This window comes from Telopea speciosissima, chromosome 9 (assembly GCF_018873765.1).
Source record: "Telopea speciosissima isolate NSW1024214 ecotype Mountain lineage chromosome 9, Tspe_v1, whole genome shotgun sequence".
Classification (NCBI taxonomy): domain Eukaryota; kingdom Viridiplantae; phylum Streptophyta; class Magnoliopsida; order Proteales; family Proteaceae; genus Telopea; species Telopea speciosissima.
Genome location: NC_057924.1, coordinates 63,574,153 through 63,596,538, shown reverse-complemented (window position 1 = coordinate 63,596,538; position 22,386 = coordinate 63,574,153). Strand labels below are relative to the sequence as shown.

Here is a 22,386-nt window from a genome sequence, read left to right as displayed (position 1 = left end):
GTCATGGACCTCTACACCAGTCCTCTCTAGTACTGCCTCATCAAACTCTTGTTGCATTCTTTCCCTCTCAGCTTTCTTTAATGTTCCTCCTTTCAAGTGTTGTGCCATTGCCACTTTCACTTAGATAGGAACATTTGGGCATGAGGCAACAACCTTGCCTGTACCAGACAAGTGTTGCTTTAACCTGGTGGCTCCTCCAGATAGCAACTTCCCACAATAATTGCATTTGGACTTCTTTTTGTCTGCGAACGTGGGGACTCCATGTTGCCACACTATATCAGACATTGTGTACAAAATGTCTTATATTTTACACTGTTACATAAAAAAGCATGTATTAATAACCATGTATCACTTAAAGTAAGGTATTCAAGACTTAAAGTATGTTATTCATAACTCTTAAACGTAATGTCAAGCTACTAGAACTATGAAATAACTATCTCTTATTTATCCCCTAACCCTAGTATTTATTTCTTAATTAAAAATAATATTTTAAAATTTTTTTTTAAATATTTATACCTTAAAGTATAAGAAAAATATAATGTAATGATGTATTTGACACCATTTGAAGTTGAATATTATGTACATATATTGTACATAATTTTTCAAAAGCAACAAGTATTTTTCCTTAATATTATATATATATTTTTTAATTTTTATAATATATTTATTAAATCTAAAAAATAAAATAATTTTTTTAATGGGTGAAAATAAAAAATTAATCCATGGGGCTGTAGAGCATCCCAAGTTGTTTAACATATATGAAAATCATTTTCAAACAATCACTATTTATCCTATTTTTTTCATTTTTTTTTCCAGAAATTATAATAAAAAATTTAATAACTGAAAAATAAATCCAACTCCATCAAGTGATAGATCGGGCAAAGATGTTTAACATATATCAAAACCACATGAATCTAACAATAGATTTTGGGAAAATTAGAAAATACCTTTGAAATCCTACAAATAGGTGATGATTCTTGAACTGTTGGAGTTGAATCTTCACTTTAGCACTTGAATCTCACTTCAAACAATGCAATCCACCCAAGTTTTGAAAGAAAGAGGAAGAAATTTGAGGGAGAGAACTATTTGAGTGTTTTCCCCTTTGTTTAGAGAGTTATGGACAGAACTATCGAGATTTTTGAGTTCTGTCCATTGCCCTCTTTTAATAAAATGGCCACATGGGTCAAATGGGTAAAAAACCATGTTCTAACCTGATACTAGATCTCGGCGAGATATTGAACTTTTAAAACTAAAAAAATTGGAAAAAATCTTTACCGAGACAATACCGAGATCTCGCTGAGAAAGTGTAGTTTTAGAATGCGTATGACATCTCGTCTCGGGATCTCACGAAACCGAGAAACTCGACGAGATCTCGCGAGTTCTCGAACCATGATTTGAACTAGGGAACATTTTCCATGGGAAAGCAACTATTGCAAGGGGAAATTGCCATCAGAAAAGGTGACCGGAAAGATGATTTCCTGCATTAAACTATAGGTGGACATTGGTCAGGGCAAGGGTACACGATGAGCGGGTCAAACATCAAAATGATAATAGACCATATTGTAGAATAAAAAACATATGGATGCATGTATAAAAAAAATACAAAAAATACAGAATATTATATTATTTGGAAGCAAGGTTCAAGATCTCAAGTTTCGTTCAACCAGCCAGAAACCGAGTTATGGTTGAAACCTAGTCAAAACTAGTGATTTTTTCTCAACCAACTCGAGTTGGTAGTTTCAAGGACCATACAGTTTACCCTCAAATTGACCATGGGGGTTGATTTTGAATTGATCATTGGGATTGATTCTCAAAAGTTTTTAAAGCTAACCACGTTAGGGTTCATTATGAAAATGACAACTCATTGTAATACATGGAAGGGAGTGGCCTATTTATTGGACATGAACCGCTATGATTCGTGAGTTGGAGTTTCATTTTGACTGTTAAGAGAAACTAAATGTTTCATGTATAGCCATACAACAGGGCAATACTAGCATTACTTGTCATGTGGCAATTTGGGCCAAGTAGGAGAATGTTGGTTGATGTGGCCCAAAGTGCCACATCACTTAAGTTAGTTTTGCTAAAAGGTTGTTAACATACTTCCCTATCTTATGAGAAAAACTACCTAATAGTGGTAGTTACAAAGGATAAGGATTTTGAGGGTTCTAGTCTTACAATTCACTCACTCTTCATCATCAACGAGCGTCTTTCTGTGAGAGACGAAAAGACTAGAGAACAACCTTCTTTATGACGATTGGCGGGATTCTGCTGGACAAAGAGAATACATCGGCGAACAAGAAATTGACCAGTGTTGATCAGCGACAATGGCGTCAAAGGACTCATATATTTTCTTGGGATCGTCATAGATTGCATTACCTCTGTTTGATTTTGACTCTGATTGTGTAATGGGTAAATACATTACAACATCCCCACACTCAAGGTTGTACGATTCCCTGTTATTGTGTCACACTATGTTGATGGCTCTTCTCCATGTCATCCGAATTAAAAAACTCATTCGTCACCAAAAAATTTGACCAAAATGAAGACTTGAAAAATCTAATAATAGATTAATGGAATTTATTTGGTTTAGTTACCTCCAAGAACCAAGAGAATGGCTTTTGCATCCAAGTGGGTGGGGAACACGAAGGCGTTAGGGTTGGCCTCAAGGAGCTCGAAGTGATAGTTTTCAAGTGCACGTAGAAGGTCGGACCTACAAGATAAGCTCTCCAGAAGCGAGACATGGCCTTCCTCGGTCTTGAACCTTGTACTTAAGCTTCCTTTGTCGAAGTAGTAGGGGTTTCCTCTTTACTCCTCTTCCTCTTCTTCCTCCTCATACTCCACACACATTAAAATTATTATAAACAATCATTTCATGTGAGGAGGATAGAGATAGACACAAAGGGGCCCGTATGTCCTACCCTAGAGGCTCAAAGAATATTTTCCCTAACATTATTAAATATTGAATGGAGTTGAAAATTCACTTTCTTTCCTGATAAAAAAAAAAAAAAAAAAAGAATTAAAGTAAGTTTCATGAACATATTATGTACAGAATAACTTAGACACCTTATTTTGTTATGTTAGTAGCAAGCTTAGATTTTTGGTGGTTACACTCCTCCCTAATTCCCAACCCATTCCCTAGCTGAAGATTGGTTTCGGATCGGGCCAAGACGTAGTATCAGCAAACCACTACCCTTACTAATTTAGTTGTAGCATTACAATAGAGATTAGTAATGCTATATCTAAGCCAATGCCGATGGTTCTTGTCTTTGCTCTCCATGTCACGCAGGTTCTTGTATTTGTTTTGATCTTTGTATCTCTTCACTGCCTCGGATTGTTAGAAGTTTTTGAATGAATTTTCAGCTTAGAGAGAGAGAGAGACCTAAACATGATACATAAGCTATGTATATCTTTTTGGTAATAATACATAAGCTATATTAAACAGCCATTTATATACTACTAATTGGGTATCAAACAGGAGACTTAAGCTGTATGTATGCTTAGTAACTGGTTAAGTTATGATGTAGCAGGGGGGAGAGGTCAAATTTTCTCTAAACTCATATTCCCGTTAACCCATTGGGCCTAGTGTGGGCTATGAAAATCATTTCCGTGAAACAGACCCACTGGGTCTACCTGAGAGTTAACAATTAGGCCCAAGATCTAACCCATACTGAGAGGCCCAGAGAGAGAGAGAGAGAGAGAGGGGTGGGGGGGAGACGGGGGGGAGTAAGCATAAAGAGGAGAACAAAGCGGAAGGGAACGTTGTAGGAAAGAAGGATCATGTCGTTCCTGTGGGAGAAAAGCCAAACATGGCGATGGGTCGTTCGGAAAACTCGAGATTCGAAGCCGTTCTTCATAGCCTTCGCTACGGTGTGCGGAGTAGTCCCTGGCATTATCGGCTACTGTGTCATGCAACTCACTAGCTCTCGCAACGAACAGCTTGAAGCTCAGCTCCGCAAGACCGCCAGGCCCGAGTCCATGGTAACAATTTCAACTGCTGCAATCTTCCCTTCTGTCTTTTCTCTCTCCTAGGTTTCAAAATTCTCTAATTTTCTTTAAAATCGGATGTGATTGTGAGTGTACCTAAGCCATTTATCTAGTATATCATTATTTTTGTGATGTTTTTTTTTCCCGTTCTATCATGTTTGGATACGAAAACTTATTTTCTTTCCATCTACAGTGTCATCATTCTTGTCACCTGGATGGATCTGCAGTTTGTACAGAATTGATTCACATGAAAGACTGTTTGTGAATTGGCTTTGTGGAGATTTACCCTAACGTTGGGCAAAGTTCAAAAATTAAAACATTGTTGTCGGAGTCATTTAAATTTTTTTTTTTTAATTTATACTTTCCAAAGCTGTCAAATTTATAAGTTATGCCTTTACTTGGCATTGTTGCTTACATGATCGAATGATAAATATGACAAAGAATATGTGATCTCTAAAAAGTACAAAGAATTGAAATTCCTCAATTGAGATATATTCCAAAATGGAAAGTTCTTTGATCTGTTGGAACTAGTGGAGATGGAGCTTGATATGTTGATTCCATTATTCCATCAATTAGAGTGGACAAACCCATGTGATGAAAATAATTTATGCATGAGTGAGTCATCTTTGTATAGAGGACGGGCCTTGGTGCAATGGTAAGGTTGCTCCATTGTGACTAAGTGGTCACGGGTTCGAGTCTGGAAACAGCCTCTCTGTGAAAGCAGGGGTAAGGCTGCGTACATTATGACCCTCCCCAGACTCCGTAGTGGCAGGAGCCTCGTGCATTGGGGACGTAAAGGAAGGAATCATCTTTGTGTTGATCAGGAGTCATGGCTGTGAAGTCAAAATTTTAGCTGGCAAACTTAGTTTAATAACACTAAGGTTATATTTGGTTGTCTAGAGATGGATAGAAAAGAATAGAAAAGAAAAAAGTATCTAGAAAAGAAATGTATTTTCATTGGTTATGGACAAGGGGTAAAGAAAATACAGGTTGTGGTATCCTAATCCCAAGTCACCCAAATTTATTATCAGCAGGGATGTAACTTTTGATGAGACTATTATGCTTCATCCTGGAAAGGAGTCCCTTCTATAGGTGATGTACAGGTGGAGCTACCATTAGAAGCTTCATAGAAGATTTCAGAAAATTTTCTTCCTCAGCCCGAAGAGGAGGAAATTGAGCAACAAGAAGAGGTTCGTGATGAGCAACAATATAGTATCGCTACTAGGAGACAACGACGACATATTAAACCTCCATAGAGGTATGTTGATGCAAATTTGGTTGCTTATGCATTGACGGTGGTAGATGAGATTGGCATTCAGGAGCCTTCCACATATTCAGTGGCTGTCGCAAGAGAAGAATCTACTAAGTAGACTATTGCTATGGTGGAAGAGATTGAATCTCTTCAAAAGAATCAGACTTGGGAATTGGTGAAGTTGCCTATGGGCATGAGAGTTGTTGGTTGTAAATGGGTCTTTAAGAAAAAGGATGGAATTCCTGGAGTTGAGGATGCTAGATACAAGGCACGTTTGGTGGCAAAGGGCTATAGTCAAAGAGAGGGAGTTGACTTCAATGAAGTCTTCTCTCCGGTTGTGAAGCACAACTCAATACGTGTGTTACTTGCCATGGTTCCGTTATATGATCAGGAGTTGGAGTAGCTTGATGTCAAGACTGCATTCTTGCATGGCGAGCTTGAAAAGATTATCTACATGACTCAGTCAGAGGGGTTTGTTGTTGAAGGCAAGGAAGATCATGTTTGCAAGTTGAAGAAGTCATTATATGGCTTGAAGCAATCCCCAAGGCAATGATACAAAAGGTTTGACACTTTTATGTTGGCGCATGGTTACTCTAGAAGTAACTATGACAGTTGTGTGTATCACAGAAAGTTGTTGGATGGTTCATTCATTTATTTTTACTCTATGTTGATGATATACTAATTGTTGCTAAAAGCATGTCAGAGATCAATAGGTTGAAGACTCAACTCAGTGACGAGTTTGAGATGAAAGATCTAGGTACAACCAAGAAGATTTTGGGAATGGAGATTCACAGAGATAGAAAAGCAAGAAATCTCTTCTTATCACAGAAGAGGTATCTTGAAAAAGTGCTTGAATGTTTTGGGATGCACAACTCGAAGCCAGTGAATACTCCATTAGCAGCACACTTCATACTTTCAATAGCTATGTCACCACAATGTATTGAGGAGAAGGAACATATGTCTCATGTTTCGTATTTAAGTGCAGTTGGGAGCATCATGTATGCCATGGTATGTACTCGCCCTGATATTTCACAAGCCGTCAGTGTTGTTAGTCGTTATATGGCCAATCCTGGCAAGGGTCATCGGCAGGCTGTAAAATGGATACTTCGGTATCTTAAAAGTACTACTGATGCTGGTTTGATTTATGGAGGCAGTGGCAACCAATCATGTGTGATTGGCTATGTAGATTCAGATTATGCTGGTGATCTGGCTAAGAGGAGATCCTTGGCAGGTTATGTCTTCACTCTTTGTGGAGGAGCTGTTAGTTGGCGAGCGTCTTTACAGTTGACAGCTGCTTTATCTACAATAGAGGCAGAGTATATGGCGGCAGTAGAGGCGACAGTCAAAGTGTGATACATTTGACTAAAAATCAAATGTATCATGAGAGGACTAAACCCATCGACGTGAGGTATCATTTCCTTCGGGAAGTTATGTCAGAAGGATCTGTGTCAGTGAAGAAGATTGCTACGACAGAAAATCCAGTAGATATGTTGATGAAGCCTATCCCTGTGGTCAAGTTCAAGCATGCCTTGAATTTGACTGGTGTTCGCAGTACTTGATGTGTGCCCCTAAGGGGCTTAATGGTGTAGACAGAGTAAAAGTTTGGAAATGGAGTTCAAGTCAAGGTGGACATGGCTATGACAAAATTTAAGGAGATTTGTTATGATATGGCTTTTGTCAAGTCAACAAAGTTGGATTGTCTACCATATAATGAGAGCTTTATCAAAATGGGAATGGGTGGCCTTGGTAGGTAGCCTACAATAGCCTCCCATGTGGTCAAAAGAGAAGTTATGAATGATAAGTAGCCTACGTTGATTTGTGGATTATGTCCTAAGACTTTGTTAGCCAAGGTACTCTATAGATAAAGAACATAAGTTGTTCATCAATAACAAGAGTGTGAAGTGCGTAGAGTGTAGTGAGAGTTAGTCTCTCTTGAAGTAAGTCATTCTCTATGCTACTCTATTGTGAGGCTAATTGGGTGTAATTGAGATTTGGGTTGAGAGCAATTAATTTGAGTAGAACATAAGTTGTTCATCAATAACAAGAGTGTGAAGTGCGTAGAGTGTAGTGAGAGTTAGTCTCTCTTGAAGTAAGTCATTCTCTATGCTACTCTATTGTGAGGCTAATTGGGTGTAATTGAGATTTGGGTTGAGAGCAATTAATTTGAGTGTTTGTATCCTTGAATTTTCTCCATAATAAGTTTTGATCCTATTGTCGCCCGTGGATGTAGGCTATAACCCGAACCACATAAATTGTGTCTCCTTGTGTGAGTGTTCTTTTGAGATTGATTTTACTTTCTTTTTCTCCAATTTTACATATCTCCATTCGACATTGTTCTAACATCACCTTTATTTTTGTAGATCGGGACTACAATGCTTCTCCTCCATTCATCTGGCATCTTCTTTGTGTTTATATACCTGTTAAACAGAATGGTTAAACAATATACCCCACAACCTCCTAGGGTTTTCCATACTTCTATTGGAATCTCATTTGGGCCTGGTGTCTTGCTTGTTTTCATCTTTCTTAAAGCTTTTTTAACTTCTACCACGCTAATCTTTTGTACATATCTATGACGAGTAGTGTCTTGTTGAATAGTGTAATCGTCCGGCTCATTTCTACTCGACCCATCTCCATTTAGTAGGTCACAAATATACTTATCCCATCTCTACAAAATGTCCTCATCCCTTACCGACACTCTTCCATCATTACCCTTGATACACCTCACCTGATTGAAATCTCTACTCTTCCTTTCTCTCATTTTAGCTATTTTATATATAGTTATTCCCTCTTCTTTTGAGTTTAGGTTGATATAGAGATCCTCATATTTTTTCGCCCTAGCCATCTCTACAATCTTCCTAGCTTCATTTCTGGCATCATAATACCTCTTTTTATCCTTTGGGTCTTTAGTCCTTTGCCATGTGTTAAAACAATCTTTTTTTTTTTTTTTATTTTTTATCTTAATGGCTGCTTGGACCTTATCGTTCCACCACCAAGTCTCCCTAGGGGCCTAACGACTACCCTTCGCTTCCCTTAGCACATCTTTGGCAACCCTTTTAATACAAGTTATCATCTCGTTCTACATCGCATTGGTGTCTCCCTCAAAGTCCCACTTTCCTTTTTTGACCACATTATCAGTCAATATCCTTAGGAACTCCCTTTTTAATCTTCACCACCTTATCTTAGGGTACATATGTTCCCTCCTTCTACACTTCTATGCACTGAGATACATATGTAGGACCACTAGTCTATGTTGCGTGGTTAGGCTCTCTCCAGGGATAACCTTATAGTCCTTACACACCTTTCTGTCCGCCCTTCTTGTTAGGAAGTCTATTTGGCTGGTATGATTCCCACTTTTATAAGTAATTAAGTGCTCCTCTCTTTTTTCAAAGAAAGTGTTCGCAATGGAAAGATCATAAGCTATTGCGAAGTCTAGGATTGAGGTCATCAATCAATGACCAAAAAAATCATCGAGGGATCCACGAAAAAGTGGAAACAATCCTCCAAAACATGAGAGGATTGGGAGTACAAAAAAAGGAGGGAAAAAATCCCTCGGTGGCTTAGGAAAGCACCACCGAGGGTGGCGGAGGTGGTAGAGGCGGTACTGCTACCTCTCGGTGGCGCTAGAAGGGGGAGAGAGAGAGATGCTAAGAGAGACCGAGAGGGAGGGAGGCGGTAGAAGGTGGTGAGGTGCTAGGTGATGGATTTGGGGAAAATATGACTTGTGTCCAATGAGACACAACCAGCTTCATTTATAATGAAAAAGAGAACATTCTAGAATGGTTACAAGACAAAATTACCTTTATTGACAATTCTACCCTTGTACCCATTTTACAGCACATTTTCTCAGGAGTTTATCAATTTGTCTTTTCAACGCAGAATGTTCTGTAGGATTCATTCGATAACGAGGAAGATTACGAAGAGATGATCTCGGAACAAGGTTAATCAGATGTTGAATATCCCTCATGGGAGGAAGTTCATCTGACAACTCCTCAAGGACAACAACAACAACAACAACAACAACAAACTCAGCCTTATCCCAACTAAATGGGGTCAACTACATGGATCCTTACAAAACAAGGTCAGGAAAACGGACTGCAAGTAAGAGGAAAGAAGAATGCAGAAATGAATAAATGAGAGATGAAAAGTGAGAAATTAGATATGAAAGTAAGAGGAAAGAGGCAGAACCAAGTAAGGAAAATCTCAGCTAAATGGGGTGGTCAACATGGATCCTTGACCTCCAATAGGCTCTATTCGAGGCATGGAACAAAATCTTGGTCGAAACTGACCAAAACTTCTAAGATATCTCAGTTTCGTAAGAAACCAAGATGAAACTTCATAGGAGTTTGAAAAGTTACATGTTTCGACTCGTTTCAATTGGTTTCGACCAAGATGATGGTAATTTCTCAAGTTTCGACACTTATGCCCATCAAAACATGGCGAAACCTGGCTCGAAACCAGTACAGAAACTTAATATTGGAAAACATTGCTAAAAACCAAAAGTATGGTAAAATATTCATTTGTTTTGATGTCTAAAAATTCATTCAAAGCCATTTTGGCAGTATTCGCGTCCACCAAATTAACTTTCACCGGAACATGACTCCTTCAATATAAATAAGATTTAAGCAATCTTGGATTTGTTGAAGACCAAATATAAAACCATTTACTTAAATGATATTAGGCATAAATAAATGTTTGTCTTGGTTTCCAACCAATGTCCAAGATCAATATACACTATCAAACTTGGGTAAAAAACCACAAGTACCGTGTTTTTTGTTTGAAAATAGTTCATGTATTGTGTTTAGAATGTAAAAAATAGGTTGTATGCAAAAAATCAGATAAAAAAACCCATTTCTGGGTCTCGAAACCACCGACTCGAGTTGGCTGGGAAAAAATCACTGGTTTTGACCATATCTCAATTTCTGGCTGGTCGAAACCGGAGTTTTAGAACCTTGATCCGAGGTCATACTTGGTTCAAGGCCTAGACTACGTATGTCATTCCTTATAACCTCTCCTATGGTTATTCTAGGCCTTCCCCTAGCTCTTTTAGCTCCTTCAATCTGGATTAGATTACTCATCCTTACTGGGGCTTCTCCAGGCCTCCGTTGAACATGGTCATACCACCTCAAACGACATTCTTGAATTTTGTCATTGATCGGGGTAACTCTCAAATCAGCTTTGATGCGTTCATTCCTTACTTTATCCGTGCTAGTCTTGTCGCACATCCATCTTAACATCCTCATTTCTGCTACACTTAGCTTCTCTATATGGCACTTCTTAACTGCCCAACATTCCGCCCCATACATCATAGTCGGTCGGACAACAGTCCTATAAAACTTTCCTTAAGTTTTGAAGGAATACTTCGGTCACACAGTACTCCGGTCGCCCCTCTCCTCTTCGCCCATCCCACTTGAAGTCTCTGCGAAACATCATCATCTATGTCACCTTCTAGGCAACTCCTCAAGGACAATGTCACTAAATTCAAAGGGTATGGAAGCAACCTATCTCGAGATCTCTAATGGAACATCTAGGGAATTTTCTTCCATTTCTTTTGAAACCAGGACATAAACCACTTCAAATGCTTTGCATTCTCTCACAAACTGTTGTCTATTAAGGATGTGTAGTTGCTTCTGTTGATTAATTTTAGAAGGATTCACTGTCTCACCACTCACTTTCAACTCTCGGGGTTGGGAAGGATTGAGTTTGATTTCTTCCCTTTGTAGACAAACATATAAGTGTTTGATCTACCAAAGTGCGTCACATCAAAGTCAAATAACCAAGGCCTTCCCAATAGGATGTGTGCCACATCCATGGGTAGTACGTCACCCCAAACGATGTCCCTATACTCAACAAATTCTAATGGAACTAAACAACATTGACTAACTAGAATGATGGTCTGATCTACCCAATCAACTTTGTATGGATGTGGATGAGGCTCCAGCTTAAGGCCCAACTGTGAACTGGTGGTCTGAGAGACCACATTCATACAGATGCCGCTGTCTATAATGACCTTACAATTCTTATCTCCATACTTAGTGTGAGTATGGAGGATATTGGTTCTTCATTAGTCATCCTCAGACTTCGGTTTTATGAACATACACCTCACAATATTCAAGTGGGGTGTCACTTCTCCAGGTTATTGTGCTTCTTCATCACTAGCCCCTTCTTCAGTCACGTGTACCCACTCATCCTCAACATGTTCTGACTCTTCCTCACTTTCTTCAGCTCTAGTTTAAAGTTTACAGGTTGGGCATTGATAGGCATAATGCCCAGTGCCATTGCAGTGATAGCACATAACTTTGCTGGCCTTAGAACTCTCCATAGCAGATCCTGTCCCTTTTGAATCTTTGAGTGTGAATTGGGAAGAACTGCTTCCTCTAGATGCAGCATGGAAAGATTTAGATACCTGTTCACCATCAAAGAATTTTCTTGAGGAAAACTCTGTTGATTGGGACCCATATTTCCTCATGAATGGTTGCCAAACTTATTGTTCTAATTCCAATGCCAATTGGAAAGCCTGTTACTGAATCCACTGTGTGCAGTGTATAATGATCTCCTTTCTGATCTCAAGCTTAAGAACCAGTACAAAATCAAGAAAGAGTCACTTTGGGATCTTCATTCACATCACAATGCACCAAGAATTCATCAAACTTACTCATATACTCAGCAACAGACATGCTGCCCTGCTGAACAGTGATCATCTAGTCCAAAATCCGGTCTCTGTAGGATACTGGGAGGTATTTTTCTTTTAACTTCGCTTTCATTTCTGCCCTATATTCTATAGGTTCATGTCCCAACCTTTGAATGTAACGCTCCACGCTCATCCAATACAGCTTGGCTTGCCCAATAAGTTTCATTTTGGCGAATCTTGCACGGCCGGTTCGGACATATTTTATACCACTCAAGAAAGTGGCCCATGTCTGCAAGCCAATCCAAGAAGACTTTTGGATCAAGTCTTCCATCGTATGTGGGAGCTTCAATCTTCACTTTTTGTGTTATGTCACCAGCCCTATCTGGTACTTCCCGTTCATCTTCGTCCTCATCATAAAGTTAACATATGTTGTCTATAGGTAAGGAAACCTATGTTGTCTATAGGGTTCACTACGCACAAATTGAAGTGGCTGGTTATTAGGGACTTCACTCCTTTGAGTTCCATCCCGTCTTTCAGCATCCTCTTGCTAAATGTCATTTTCCCTATTTCTAGGAATATGCTCCCTAGGCTGCCTCAAGAGCTCCCGCATGCATGTCTTGAGTCTCAAACTGGTTTTGGATGTCATCCCAATCTGGCATTTATGCGACCCCATTATTTGGCCAAAATATCTAAGTTCATTGTTTCTATTTGTGTGGTTGGTACTGTGTTCCACTACGGGTTTTCATACAACAAATGGGAAATTTTTAGGATGACCCAAAGAGCTTGATTGCTGGAACCGTGCTCTGATACCAAATGGTGCTGGACAGGTTTGGGAAGTCTAATACAAGTCTAAGGATTAAATGAATTTGAATTTGGGCTTGGGAAGGGTCTATTAATACAAAACTCACAGCATACATACAGAAAATCAGAATTAATAGCAGTCAATAATAATGAAAATTTCCATACTACACGTGTAGAAAACTCATTCTAGGATTCATGAAAATTTAATAAAGTATACATGATAGGTCAGTACCTTCCTTTGCTATCCTACGAGTTGGAGTGCTGTGATCAAGTGCTAAGTCACTGCCAAACTCTAAAGAATGTATCTTCAATTCCTCCCTGTTAATTGATGAGTCTCCATTGTGTTTGTGGCTATAATTTAGGCCAAAAGTGGGAAAATTGGGACTGGTAGAAGAGGAATAGGGGAGAGGGAGTGGGTGGTATCCTAAGAAGAATTAGGGAAGAGAAAAGGGGCTTGGATTCACTCCAATGTTTGCAGGGAATCACTCATGCTGTAGAGAATGGCAGAAAATCTCACAAGTTCCAACATCATTCATTGTCTTTCATACCAAAATACAATTTTTTTTAAATCCAAAAAAGAGTTTTCTCCCTAATAACTTCTTTTCTTGCAATCAATACTTCTCCAGCCATACCTTCTTAATAACTACCCCGCTTAGCATTACAACTTTAGTACATGACAGTTTTGACACCAAATAAAATAAAATACAATAAGATAAAACAAACCACACATAAGTAAACAGAAATAAACAGATCCACACAAGTTAATAAGGGACATCTAGCCACAATGAAGTGATGTGTGGCTGTGTACGTCTGCTTCTCCTCTGATATGTCCTAAATCCATGAGTGATGTCCTCATCATCTTGCCACTGCAACAACAACAACAACAACAACCACCCAGCCTTATCCCAACTAAATGGGGTCAGCTACATGAATCCTTGCGTAGACAAAATATTATTAATAAAAATAAAAGAAAATGAACACAACACAACAATTATAAATCAGTCTTATACAAACTAACTGGGGTCAGCTACACGGATCCTTGCCCTCCAATCAGCTCTATTCGATGTCATACTTGAAACAAGGCCCAAACTATGCATCTCTTTCCTCACCACTTTTCCAAGGGTCATTTTAGGTCTGTCCCTAGTTCTTTTAGTACCTTCAATCTAAATAAAGTCACTCCTCCGAATTGGAGCATCCGAAGGCCTCCGTTGAACGTGGCCATGCCACCTCAGATGACTTTCTCGTAGCATATCTTGAATCGAGGTTACTCCCAAACCAGCTCTAATATGATCATTCCTTATTTTATCCTTCCTGGTTTTGCCACTCATCCATCTCAACAACCTCATTTCTGCTACACTTAGCTTATCTATATGACACTTCTTGACCGTCTAACACTTCGCGTCATACACCATAGCCGGTCTTATGACTGTCCTGTAAAATTTTTCTTTAAGCTTAAAGGAATCCTGTAACAGATTAGAGCCCTAAGTCTGATCAGCAATAAAAGAATAACAGAGAAGAAGAAGAAGAAGAAGAAGAAGAAGAAGTAGAGAAGAGAAGAGAAGAGAAGAGAAGAGAAGAAAAAGAGAGATCGATTGAGAGGGTCAAATCTCTCACGATTTGGTTAGAGGCAAATCGTGAGAGAGCAATCTTATTTATAAACACAACACTTAAGTGATTACAAGTGAACTCCCCAAAATACCCTCACAATAAAATAAACCCAGAAAGAATAAACCAGAAATATAAATAAGACAAAAATACCCCCACATCAACTAGTAAATATAAAACGACTACTCTTAGCACTCCCCCTCAAGCTGGAGCGTAGACATCACCAAGATCCAGCTTGGAACAACCACTCAAGAACTGAGGTCGAAACAAAGCCTTCGTAAACATATCTCCAAGCTGAAACTGGGAACGAACAAAAGGAGTAACAATCAGCTTTTTCTGAACAGCATCTCAAACAAAGTGACAATCAATGTGCTTGGTTCGCTCATGAAAAACAGGGTTGTTGGCAATATAGATGGCAGCTTGGTTATCACAGTACATCTCCATGGGTTGATCACTGAAATAACCAAGCTCACGAGCAAAAAAACGAACCCACATTAATTCTGCAGCTGTATGAGCCATAGCTCTGTACTCTGCCTCTGCACTGGAACGAGCAACAGTGGTCTGTTTCTTGCTCTTCCAAGTAACCAAATTACCTCCAAAGAAAGTGCAATAGCCTATAGTGGATCTTCTATCGCCATCAGAATCAGCCCAATCAGCATCAGAGAACCCAACAATGTTGGTATGACCATGGCGACGATAAACCAGCCCCTTACTTGGAGCACCCTTGAGATAGCGTAAAATACGACAAGCAGCATCCCAATGCACTTGCTTAGGTGTCTGCATGAACTGACTAACAACCCCCACAGCAAATGAAATATCGGGTCGAGTAACTGTAAGGTAGATAAGTCTACCGACCAGACGTCGATACTGATGTGGGTCACTAAATTCCTTGTCATCAGAAGTGCCAAACTTGACATGGGAATCCATAGGAGTATCAATAGGTTTGCAACCCAACATTCCTGTCTCATCAAGCAAATCAAGAATATACTTCCGCTGGGATAGGTGAAGACCTCGAGAGCTGCGAACAACCTCAATGCCAAGAAAGTACCTGAGGCTACCCAAATCCTTGATCTGGAAACTGTCATGCAAATACGTCTTTGCCTGTGCAATCCCAGAAGCATCATTACCAGTAACAATAATGTCATCGACATAGATTGCTAAGACAACCACGTTAGACCCCTGACGTCTAATAAATATAGAATGATTAGAGTAGCATTGAGAGAACACACAACCAGCCACAACACTGCTGAATTTATCAAACCATGCATGGGGAGACTGTTTCAGTCCATAAATTGCCTTATAAAGGCGACAAACTCGGACACTATCCTCCCCCTGAGCAACATAACCAGGAGGTTGCTCCATGTAGACCTCCTCCTGTAGATCACCATAAAGGAAGGCATTTTTCACATCCATCTGATAGAGAGGCCAATCAAGATTGACCGCCAAGGAAAGCAAAATACGGATATAATTCAATCTCGCAACAGGAGAAAAAGTCTCAAAGTAGTCCACCCCATAGGTCTGTGTAAACCCCTTGGCAACCAAACGGGCCTTGAGCCGTTCCACAGTGCCATCCGGATTGTACTTAACCATGTACACCCAACGACACCGCACAAGATCCTTACCAGGCGGGAGATCAACCAACGACCAAGTCTTACAAGAGACCAAGGCATCCATCTCCACATCCATAGCATTTTTCTACCCAGGATGGGATAATGCAATTGTATAAGAATTGGGAATAAAGGTAGAATGTAATGCAGCAGCAAAAGCACGATAACGGAGAGGAAGATGAGAAACAGAAACATAATTGGCCAAGGGATAAAGAGGAGTTTGAGTGCAAGTGTGAGTACCTTTTCGCTTTGCAATAGGGAGATCATCAATGTCTAAAGTGGGATCCGCAGGCAAGGTGGCAGCTGGTGGCGGATGAGGAGCAACATCAATAGGTGGAGGTGGCAGTGGCAGCGGCTGCGGTTGAGCACGGCGCGTGTAGACCTTTATTGCGGTGGAACCAGGATGTACAACTAATGGGACAGGAGGAGGGACAGGTTCAGCAATAATACCATCAACACCACCATTATCAACACTCAGATCAACATCAATGGAAGAACCAGCAAAATAAGGAGAGTTTTCGAAGAATGTAACATCAGCGGAAACAAATTGCTGGCGAGAGATGGGATCAAAACACATATTACCCTTCTGGATACGAGAATAGCCAAGAAACAAACACTTGACAGCCCTAGGAGATAGTTTATCAAGGCTAGGACGAAGCACATGAACAAAACATTGACAACCAAAGACACGAGGGGGAAGAGAGAAAACAGGCCGATCAGGAAAAACAATATTAAATGGGATTTGATTATTAAGAACAGTAGAAGGCATACGGTTAATCAAGAAACAAGCAGTTAATAGTGCATCAGCCCAATAAACCTTAGGGACATTCATATGAAACATCAATGACCTAGTAATATCTAACAAATGGCGATTTTTGCGCTCTGCCACACCATTTTGCTGTGGTGTGTAAGAGCAACTAGTTTGGTGAAGGATGCCATTGTCAGAACAAAAAGAAGAAACCTCACGTTGTATCATCTCTAGGGCATTGTCAGTACGCAGAATTTTTAAAGGAATACCAAATTGAACACGAATTTCATTATAAAATTGCTTGAAAATAGAAACAAATTCAGATCGATCCTTTAAGAGGTACAACCATGTCATACGAGAATGATCATCAATAAAACTAACAAAATAAGAAAAACCTAACCGACTCTTGACTCGACAAGGGCCCCAAATATCAGAATGAACTAACTGAAACAAAGAAGTACTCCTAGACTCTGGACTCAAAGGAAAAACAGTACGATGATGCTTGCCAAGCTCACAAGCTTCACACTCAATGCAGGAGACAGATTTGCAGCTAGGAACAAGATGGTGCAGCTTGGATAAGGAAGGATGTCCAAAACGATAGTGCCAATGTAACAGGGACATGCTAGTAGAGGTAGTAGCCGCTGCCGTAGTAGTAGATGCCAAATCAAAATAGTAGAGGCCACCCTTCTCATACCCGCCACCAACTGTCGTCTTTGTTGCAAGATCCTGTATGACACAATGAGAAGGATGAAAGGTTATAGAACAATTCAAAGTCTTAGTTAATTGACTAATAGAAAGAAGATTTAAAGGAAGCTTAGGTACATGAAGGACATTAGTCAAAGAAAAATCAGAAGTTAAGGGGATGTCCCCATGACCAATAACGGGTATAGAAGAGCCATCGGCAATAGAAATCCGAGATGGAACAGCGGACTGCGTAAAGGATGTAAATAAATTGGGCTTACCAGTCATGTGAGAAGAGGCACCGGAGTCAATGACCCACGGTGAAGATGAGGAGGCGAACCATGCAGTAGATGTACCTGAGTGGGCAAGGACAGCTGTAGACGAAGAGGATGATGTCTCAAGTTGCTGAACTCGTTGTAATAACTGAGAAACCAGGTCATTAGAGGAACTACCACCATCAGTAGAAGAACTATGAGTAGTGTCAGGAGGATGCATAGGATCAGCCACTCCATCAGAAACTGCAGTGTTTATAAATTGCTCTCGTGCCCATTGTGGTTTGCCATGTTTCAGCCAACATTTGTCAATAGTATGGTTAGGGCGACCACAATGAGAACACCACCGAGAGGCACCATCACCAGAAGATGAACCAGTAGAGTTGGAAACAGCCTCACGAGCACCAGAACCAGCCCCACGACTACGGCCAGATCCAGAACCACGACCTTGAGAAGAGGTACCACCACCACGACCACGTCCTCCAGTAGAAACAAAGAGAGCAGAATTATCCTTGGAGACAGGCGCTGGATCAGACTTCACCACTGAAGGAGAAACCACTCTTTGGATTCGATAATATGCTTCATTCATAGACAGGATCTTCTCACCAGCCAATAATTGGCCTTTGACGGATTGAAGATCAGGATCCAATCCAGAGAGAAACTTCGCAACCAAAAATTATGAACGTTGGGATTTGATCACAGAGGCATCAGTAGATATAGGCTGGTAGACATTGAGTTCTTCCCACATCCCCTTCAAAGCACTGTAATATTCGCCAAGAGACTTTCCTTCTTGCTTGAAAGAGAAAAACCTCTCATACAGGTCATAAATTCGAGATAAATTGGTGTCTTGAGAATAGCTCTCCTTGAGTTCTTCCCAAACTCCCTTGGCAGTTTTATGAAACATAACATTAGAGGCTATGGAAGGTTCCATGCTATTCCAAAGCCAACAAAGAAGAGTTGCATTTTCTGCCTTCCAATCATCATATTTGTCATCTGTAGAATCTGGTGGTGTCATGGTAAGATAAGTTATCTTCCGGTGAGCAGTAACGTAAACTTCAAAAGCTTGAGACCAAAGGAGGTAGTTGGAGGCACCATTCAGTTTGATGGTGGTAATCTGTACATTGAAGTTATCCGTAGGGGGCTTAGAATCAGCCATAAGATCAAATAAAAAATTGCCAAAGAACCCCTTGGATATAGATAGAGTAGAGGCAGCCAAAACCAGCAGATCAGGCAGAGATCGATTTCAGCCCAAAACCTTGACAAGGGCAAAATCGATGAAGTTGAGATGAAGGAGGCTGGACAGTCCAAACAGTAAATATTGAGGAATAAAAAAAACCCGAAACCAACAGTCGATGTTGAGAAGAAATCCCAAGAGCAAAAGGGAAAAAAAATCGATTTCACAGGGTATTGGAAAATCGATTTTTCAGATGCAAGCAGGCCTCACTTTGATCAGCAGAAAACTCTCAAGCAGCATCAGGCATAGGCACACATAAAAAATATCTTCAGCATATCAGGGAATCTTAGTCTTTCATTAGGATACGACTAAGATTCAGAACAAGAAGTACAGCATCTGGTTGCTGTGAACCACGATAAAGGAGCAAGGGGAAGGAGAGACCTTCAAAACAGCAATCAAAGGACAAACAATCGATCAGAATTAGTGCTCTGATACCATGTAACAGATTAGAGCCCTAAGTCTGATCAGCAGCAAAAGAATAACAGAGAAGAAGAAGAAGAAGAAGTAGAGAAGAGAAGAGAAGAGAAGAGAAGAAAAAGAGAGATCGATTGAGAGGGTCAAATCTCTCACGATTTGGTTAGAGGCAAATCGTGAGAGAGCAATCTTATTTATAAACACAGCACTTAAGTGATTACAAGTGAACTCCCCAAAATACCCTCACAATAGAATAAACCCAGAAAGAATAAACCAGAAATATAAATAAGACAAAAATACCCCCACAGCAACTAGTAAATATAAAACGACTACTCTTAACAAATCCATTGATCACATAACACTCTGGATACACCTCTCTACTTCATCCATTCTACTTTAATCCTCTGTGAGACATCCTCTTCTATATCACCTTCCTTACTGATGATTGATCCTAGATACCTAAAATGGTCACTTTGCGGAATCTCCATTTCTTCAACTTTCACCCCCTCATTATCATCTTGCCACTGCATGTAGATCAAACAGTGGTCATCTGTAGTGAAATAATATGTAGATAGATGATGGTTGAGAACAATCAATAATTATCTGTCCAGGTTCATTCCCATCAACCCAGCATATTTGGGAGATTTTTTTTTCTTCAGATTTAATGGGACCCATGCCAGCTTGAAATAGAAGAAAAATGCTTCCAAGAAGCCATATTGGGTGGGGATTACTCTAGAAGGCTGGAGTGTTGCGTGAGAGATCTTCTTGTGGGGACTGCTGCTTAGAGATGTGGTAGTTTCCCATAATCTAGGACCTTAGTTGTATTTCTTATCTAGTCCTTGCGTGGGGGACTTAGTAGCTTAAAGATAGTTTCTATTTTGGAGGGATTTCTTTCTTGTAATGGTAGTTACTGGTTTTAGGACTCTTTCTAGTTTGTTAATTAACTAGATTTACTTGTATTTAGTTTCTATTGGGATAATGACCAGGATCCCTTTCCATGCAAGGAAGAAACTCAGTTTGCTTTATTTAGTTGTTATTATAAATAAAACAGGGGTTATATTCAGCCTGCAAGGATTTGAATAAAAAAGTTGTTTATGCTGGTTTCAACCAAAAGCCTGTGTGATGCAGTTAGGTGAGATGCCTGGAGGTGGGATGGTTATGTGAGGGGAGAGACCTTGAGGTGAGATGCCTAGGAGAGAGTGAGAGGCCTTTCTATCTTCTTATCCTATTTCCTAAATCGATTCTCTGTTCTCAACTGCTATTCTGAGATTGCTTCTACCCAATTGAAGACCATTTGAAGGTACTGGGATGCTGTTAGAATCAGTATTTGGTGGTTACGAGGCTGATTGAGGCTTACTTCCACAGTTGCTGATTGAAGGATCCAAAACACCCCCTTGCGGTTCTGTTTTCCAAGAAGTTTTGCTGGAATGCTCAATTCCGTTTGATCTGTCTATCCAACTAACAGATACTGCTGATATTGTGAAGATTTGGTCAACTAATCATTCCCTTTATTCAATGGTGATTTAGTGTTAACTCAACATAATTTTAGTGGTTGACCTGCTGATTTGTGAGAAAATTAATCCTCTTGTAGAGTTCGGTTCTTAGTTGAATCCTTTCAACATTATAATAAGGGTTTCTATACATCAGCGGTGGAATACCCATCAAAATCCTTTAATGCAATTAACTCTAGCATAGGCTGCTCAGCAGTGGTTCGCACCAAGCAAGCAACATAGAGTTGAGTTATGAATATGAATTGTTTTTCCTTCCCCCCCCCCCCCCTCCTTTTTAGGGAAGGAAGAATTTAAAAAATAAAAAATAAAAAAAAATCCTTTAATCATTGTCAAATTGATTTTATGTTTTTCTGACCCTCCCCCGACCCTGCAGTGGCGGGAGCCTCATGCACTGGGTACGCACTTTATTTTACACTAAAACATGTAATTGAATCATTCTTTCTCGAGCCGTACGAGAAGAAAACCTTGATCTATATTAACTTTCCCTTTTAAAATGGCTAAGTACAGCATGAAGCTGTGGCGGCAATTGAATCTCTAAAACCATGAATGTCTCAGACCTGTTCCTTGATTGTCCCAGTGTTTTGTCCGAGGAGCTAATGTATACATGAAACTTGGTGTTTGTTTACATTCCTTTTTGGAAAAGATCTTAGTCCATTAGAAAGCAATTGATGACAGTTCAGGTTCTGTGGATTTATAATATCCAGTTATTTACCTCACATTTTATTGCAAACGCAATGAAATTATTTCCATAGATTATAAATATATTTCTGAATATTTTCCTCGGATGGTCTTGATATACATAGATTAATGGATAAAAGCATTGTGTGCTAGCTGTGAGTTATGTTAACAATTACAATTATTTTGTTGTAGTCAAGCAGAGCTTACAGTCTATACTATATATGAAAGCCTCTGTATTTTTTTTATTATTATTAAACGAGTCATCTAATATTATTTTATAAAATTTTAGTCATAAGATATTAAAATAAAAAGGAATATTTGGAAAAGTATCTGCCATCGTAACAGCCTTCATACCATTGTAACATTGAATAGCAGCCAAAGTTCCGGAACTGCTGTTCCCAATTATTATCATCATGTGAAACCTTGTTTTGAAGATGCACTTTCCTCTTACAAAGTACTAAAGCTTGTGGTTATTTTCTTGTGGCTCGTGAATCAGATGATGGGGCAAGTTAACAAGGAGAGGCTGGCTGAATTCCTTGGGGAGCTGCAGCGGAAAGAGGACACAAACGACCGATATGTAGCTGCTCTAAGAGGAGAGACATTGACTAGAAACCCTTATGTGAGGATTCAACCGATACCAAAGCCAAGCAGCACTGAAGCTGATAAAGATTCGAAGTCGAAGTAGTTGAACATGGTTGGAATGTGTCTTGGAAGTGTTTATCTATGTGACACCAGACTTTGAAGTTCGCTTTTGATACTAAATGTTATGCAACGAATTTGTTGGATTTAGGCTGTTGGAATTGTTCACAGTAGTTCTATAAACACTCTCATTTTTGTCTGGCAAGTTGAGCTTGCTTCATTGGGTTTCCTGTTTACAGAATGGATCGGAGTGACTCGGATATATAATTTTTTTCCTTTCAAAAACATTCTATTCATGTTGTCAATCATAAAACAATTATAGTAACACAATT

General features: G+C 39.6%; 1 protein-coding gene across 1 annotated transcript; it reads left to right on the top strand.

Annotated features, from left to right (window-relative positions):
- Nucleotides 1–3,730: 3,730 nt before the first annotated feature.
- Nucleotides 3,731–22,288, top strand: LOC122638576. The gene is made up of 2 exons (XM_043831439.1): nt 3,731–3,978; nt 21,912–22,288. Exons 1-2 carry the CDS (start codon nt 3,778–3,780, stop codon nt 22,098–22,100), a joined length of 390 nt encoding a protein of 129 aa, XP_043687374.1. The 5' UTR covers nt 3,731–3,777; the 3' UTR covers nt 22,101–22,288.
- Nucleotides 22,289–22,386: the final 98 nt, after the last annotated feature.